General features: G+C 24.5%; 1 protein-coding gene across 1 annotated transcript in view; it reads left to right on the top strand.

Annotated features, from left to right (window-relative positions):
* The window catches only part of LOC106792176, a gene marked incomplete at its 5' end in the record, with an annotated part of 20,810 nt that overhangs the window by 6,574 nt on the left and 8,227 nt on the right, over positions 1-6,009 (top strand). Inside the window, 1 exon segment of the mRNA XM_014758392.1 lies at positions 2,257-2,365. Within this exon segment, the coding sequence (XP_014613878.1) occupies positions 2,257-2,365 (109 nt within the window).

The following is a 6,009-nucleotide window of genomic DNA, read 5'->3' as shown; positions in this document are numbered from 1 at the left end:
ATTTTGTCTAAGAGAAATATATAGGAAATAAATAAATATATATGTATATATATATGTATATACATAATAAATAATTTTGTAAATCGTAAGATTACATCAGATAGAAAGAAATACTATCGATTACGAGTAACCTCGATAAAAGTGTTGTATTTCTTATTGGAAGGTGACTACTTTCGTATATACATATTAGCAATAGTATGTAGTTGCGAATAATCAAATACACAACTACGTATTATTAGTCTTACTTGAAAATCACGATCGTGACGGTGACTACTACTACTACTACTACTACCAACTATGATGACGAGACTAGACTAGACAAGGAAAAAAAAAAAGAAAGAAAAACGTATAATAGATGAGAAAAGAGAGACATTCGTGTTCAGACGGTTGTTGTTGTTGCACGTTCGCGAAATTGAGTTTAGTTTTCTAAGTGTTTCGAATAGAAGCCGGAAGAAAATAATCGAACGTAAATAAAAAGATAGAAAGAAAGAAAGAAAGAAAGAAGAAGAAGAAGAAATAGAAAGAGAAAAGTTCTTTAATTCCAAGAGAGGAATACACGAGTGAAAGCGAAAGTTCAATCTCTTTCTAACGAGTGTAACAAACGTGACGTATATTCCATATATACTATCTTTGTATATATACGCACGTATTAACACACACACACACATATATATTCCTTTAAACAAAAAGAAATAATAGGATATATATAAACAAAGTATTTTTTTTTTTTTTTTTTTGTAAATATTATATTGTAAAATATTCTCTATCGGTCATACTTATGTTAGATCATCCTTATTTAGACATCGATATGATGATTACTTATACTAACTTATCTTTTTAACATAGTTATTAATAATATTTGAAAATTAATATTAAATAATATTTTAAATATATGTTAAATATTGTGTGCTTCTATCGGTCATACTAATGGTCAGATCATTCTTTTTTAGACATCGATATGATGATTATTTATACTAACTTATCTTTTTAACGTAGTTATTAATAATATTTGAAAATTAATATTAAATAATATTTTAAATAATGTATTAAATATTGTGTGCGTTCTAGAATCTTCTCATCTTCTATCGGTCATACTAATGGTTAGATCATTTTTTTTTAGACATCGATATGATTACTTATACTAATTTATTTTTTTCACATAGTTATTAATAATATTTAAAATATATTAAATATTATTTTCTAGAATATTCTCTTCTTCTATCGGTTCTACTTAGATCATTCTTGTTTAGACATCGCTATGATTACTTATACTCACTTATCATTTTAACATAGTTATTAATAATATTTGAAAATTAATATTAAATAATATTTTAAATATATATTAAATATTGTGTGCGTTCTAGAATATTCTCATCTTCTATCGGTCATACTTATGGTTAGATCATTTTTGTTTAGACATCGATATGATTACTTATACTCATTTATTTTTTTAACATAGTTATTAATAATATTTGAAATATATTAAATATTGTTTTGTAGAATATTCTTTTCTTCTATCGGTCATACTTAGATCATCCTTATTTAAACATCGATATAATTACTTATATTCATTTATTTTTTTAACGTAGTCATTTGTAAGTAAATTAAAATTGTTTAGTAAATTAAAAAAGAAATATCGAATAAGTTACAGGAGAACTAATCAAAGTTCGAAAGTTCATTCTTTTGCTATTACTCGTCCTTGAGCCCTTTAAAGAATTTTCCTCCGCCATTTTGATTCTCATTAAATCTTCAGTCGTTCTATTAAACTTTTGTATTATTTCTTTTTGTATTATTTTTTTCTTCTCCCTCCAATAAACTTATTCTTGTGTTACTGCGATCTTTAATAATTATAAATCTCCGAGTGATACTTCAAACTCGTTATTTTATGTTAATGTCGAGTGATTAAATAGAAACCGGACATCACATCATATCGAAGAAACGAGAAAAAACGTAATCGATTACGCTAATAAAATGGATCGTTCAAAAATGTAAGCTTTTTTTCTCTATTGTTTTTTCTTTTGCGTATTTAATACGCATTTAATATGGAATATTTCAAATTATTATTAAGAAAAACAGTGACGTCGGTAATGTAGATATTTATCTTATCACAAAATTCGGGGATTTTTTTGTTAAATACCCCGCAACGTTCGCTGTTACATTTTAAGGCGCGAAATTTGAATTTGAATTCTTTTTTAACGTTTATAAATTTATTTCTCTTTATATATCTCTTTTTTCTTGTTTTCTTTTGTTTTATAGGTTTGTCCTTTTTAAACGACATTACGACAAGTACGTGGCCCTTGCTGCAAAATACGAGGAAGCAAAGGGTATTGCTTACTACTTGGAGGAACGTTACCATGAGGTTAAGGTAAGTTTGTTTTTAATGAAATAAAAATATTATCGTTATAATAAATAATAATAAAATAGGAAAAACCTATCATCATCATCACCATAATCATAATCATCTTCCTGTTTGTATTAAAACCACAGAAATGATATCTAATTTCTCTAAAGGTGCAAGGAAACTACGTTCTTCTTTTACGTGGATGTCCCTCCCCCTCCCCTTCCCCCTTTCCCCAGCGTATTTGCATTTATACGTATGCATGTGTATACGTTTTGTAAGAAAAAAGACACACTGTGTGTATATATAAATAATATATATATTATACATATATACAGTGTCCTTTTTACGTATATTTTCTTTGTCCACAATCAACTTTCGAGACTTTCATTTCTCCTTTGTAATACGATATCGGTTTAGTCAAAGCAGAAGTAAGAAGTTGTTGGGGTCGTCTCTTCGTTTTCTTTTATTTTTCTTTACGAGTACTCTTGAAATCGATAAAGGCCAGCTCTACGTGAAAGTAGTTTCCTTTCTCACAAGGAATCACTATGCCTGCCTATGTTTCTTTGCTCTTTATCCATTTTGTAACTAGCATTATATTATATTATTCGTTTGTAGTTATTTCTTCAATTTTATTTTAATTTTGTTTTATTTTAATATCTTTTTCTTTTTATGTAATATTATTATTATTATTGAATTATGAGTTTATTTATGAATTATTGTTATTATTTTTTGTTCAAAATTTATTAATATTAACAATTGTTTGCTATAAATTACAAGATAGTTTTACAAATTATTATTATAGTAAAATATGATAAATGTTATTATAAAGGATTTGTTATAAATAACATAAAACTTTTGTATTATTATATAATATTGCAAAAATATATAAAAGATAGGTATAATTTAAGAATGTGTGAATTTATAAATTATTTATGAGAATATATTAATGAACGTGTTGAGAAATGAATACTCGGTAAATAATATGAAAGATGATTGGTATAACAACGACGTTCGCAATTTGTTAATTAAATATTTGTTAGCACATATAATCCTTATATACACGATCTTAATTAAGAATGGTATATAAAAAGATATATATATATGTATATACATAGATGAGTAATCCCAGAAATCACGAAACACCATACACAAAACAGCTTCCTCTTTTACAATCGTGTGAAAGTGCAGCAGCAAGGAAGAAGAAGAACAAATAAAAAAAAGAACAAGAAAAGAAAAAAAGAGAAAAAAAAAGAATCAGAGAATAAAGAATATGGCTCGGAGGTTCGGATAAAACTACTTACTTCCTGGAATTATCGGTGTTCCTCGTGAAAGTAAGATTTCGACTAGACCGAGTTGATTTCAAATGTTCGCACGAAAAAAAAGAGATCGTTCGTTCGTTGATTCATTCATTCATTCATTCATTCACTCACTCACTCACTCATTCATTCACATTCGTTCGTTCGTTTGTTTGTTCTTTCATTATTATTTTGATGACGTTACATGCATTACAGTTATCTTGTTATATACCTAGTTCCTTAATTATCTTTATTTAAATTTTTAATTAAAATATATATATATATATATATATATATATGTGTGTGTGTGTGTGTGTGTACATATGAATAAATGTTGTCTACAATTTGGTTTTTAAATAGAATGACTTGATAATTAATATAATATACTATATTACAATGTCTTTTTGCAAAAAAAAAATGTATGCACGCTTGAAAAAGAGAAGATAAATTGTTGAGAAATATTTTAATATTTCATGTACATAAGAACATATTAAGGTAATAATATAGTATGACGTTTTACATTTGGAAAAAATTGTGAACTGCATTTTTAACTTAATTTTTCACATAGAATCATCTTCTTTTTAATTATTGTATATATATACCCATACATATGAATAAATGTTATATACTATTTGGTTTATGTATACAATAACTTGGTAATTAATATAATATACAATATAACAGAATACGTCAATAAAAATAATGTTTGAAAATTGTTTAAAATATTATATTAATATTTAACGTATTTTCATATACAATTGTATGACGATTATCATTTGAAAAAAATTCTATTCTATATTTCCTGATTTCAATTTTCACATAGAATCATTTTCTTTTTAATTATTGTATATATATACGCATACATATATGAATAAATGTTATCTACAATTTGGTTTTTAAATACAATAACTTGATAATTAATATAATATACAATATAAAAGAATCCGTGTCAATAAAAATAATGTTTGAACATTTGAGAAAGTGAAGAAAAATTGTTTATATAAAAATAATTTAATATTTACTATTTAATATTTATAGAAAAAAAGTATTAAGGTAATACATTATAATATGATGATTCACATTTGGAAAAAATTCTAATCTATATTTCCTGATTTTATCTTTCACAAATAACCATCTTCTGCTTGCTTGTAATACTAGTTATAAGATATATATTTAAAATACGGTACAGAAGAAAATTGAAATCGGAGACATATACCGGTTGGTGAAATCCAATGAAGCCACACAATATTGTTTGCAGTCAGGTCATTGTCGTGAGACACACCCTGTATATATCTATATATGAGATAATCTTACAATTAGTCAAATACAAGCTGCCCAAAAATTATCCAAATATATAATATTTATTTACAGTTTGAATATATAAAAAATTTGAAAACATACTTCTAATTTTTATATACATATATATTGTCAATATTTTTGAGACACCTTGTATATACTATATAATACTCTATACATAAAATAATAATAATAATAATAAATATATAATATTTGTAATTATAACGTTTGTGAAATAATTTTTTAATAGAAACTTTTAATTTTATCAATACTATCAAAATTTTTGAGACACCTTGTATATACTCTATATAATATACTTATCTACATTGATATATCGATTTATATATTAAATCTTTATTTGATAAGAATTCACTAAGACACTTATCTGTTTATTTAATTTACTTGTTTTTAGTTCAATGCGTCATATTTAATTATAAAGCAAATAATTAATGACAAACGTGTTTTCCAATCTAATCGCGTCACATAAGTTTTACGTAATTTCTATCTTAACGTTATACGTCATTAGCTAAAAAAAAAAAAGAAAAAAAACAGAATAAAATAAGGAAATCCAAATCGATTCAATATTAAATTCCAATTTTATTTCACATATAGTAATACGAGAAATAAAATATTATTAAATGTGTTATCTATCCATCGTTATTTTTTTCCTAATAATACGTTAAAATTATATTTGCATATTAATATTAATAACATGAAATTACAAAAAAGAAAAAAAATGTCTTAAGCTATTCCAGAAAGATAGTTAAACTAACGAAGCGTAATATTTTAAATAAAGAGATGCAGATTTGCATATACGATACATAGAACAAGATAATGCAAGCGGATGAGAATTCTTTCAAATAAACGTATAACAAAATTTAATATATATGTATAATAATAATATATATTATATAATGTAAATAATATAAAATATAATGATTTAAGATTGTTAATAAAAATATTTGTAGAGGAGGGATTGAGTTGAGCATAAACAAAAAATTGTGAGATAAATATAAATATAAGTGTAGTAATAATAATACATTGTAAAAAACTTTGTAAGTTGTGCAATAGAAACCT

This window comes from Polistes canadensis, unplaced genomic scaffold (genome assembly GCF_001313835.1).
Source record: "Polistes canadensis isolate GaletaPanama2010 unplaced genomic scaffold, ASM131383v1 scaffold_386, whole genome shotgun sequence".
Classification (NCBI taxonomy): domain Eukaryota; kingdom Metazoa; phylum Arthropoda; class Insecta; order Hymenoptera; family Vespidae; genus Polistes; species Polistes canadensis.
The sequence above is the reverse complement of the archived record's forward strand: the minus strand, read 5'-3'. Positions and strand labels throughout refer to the sequence as shown.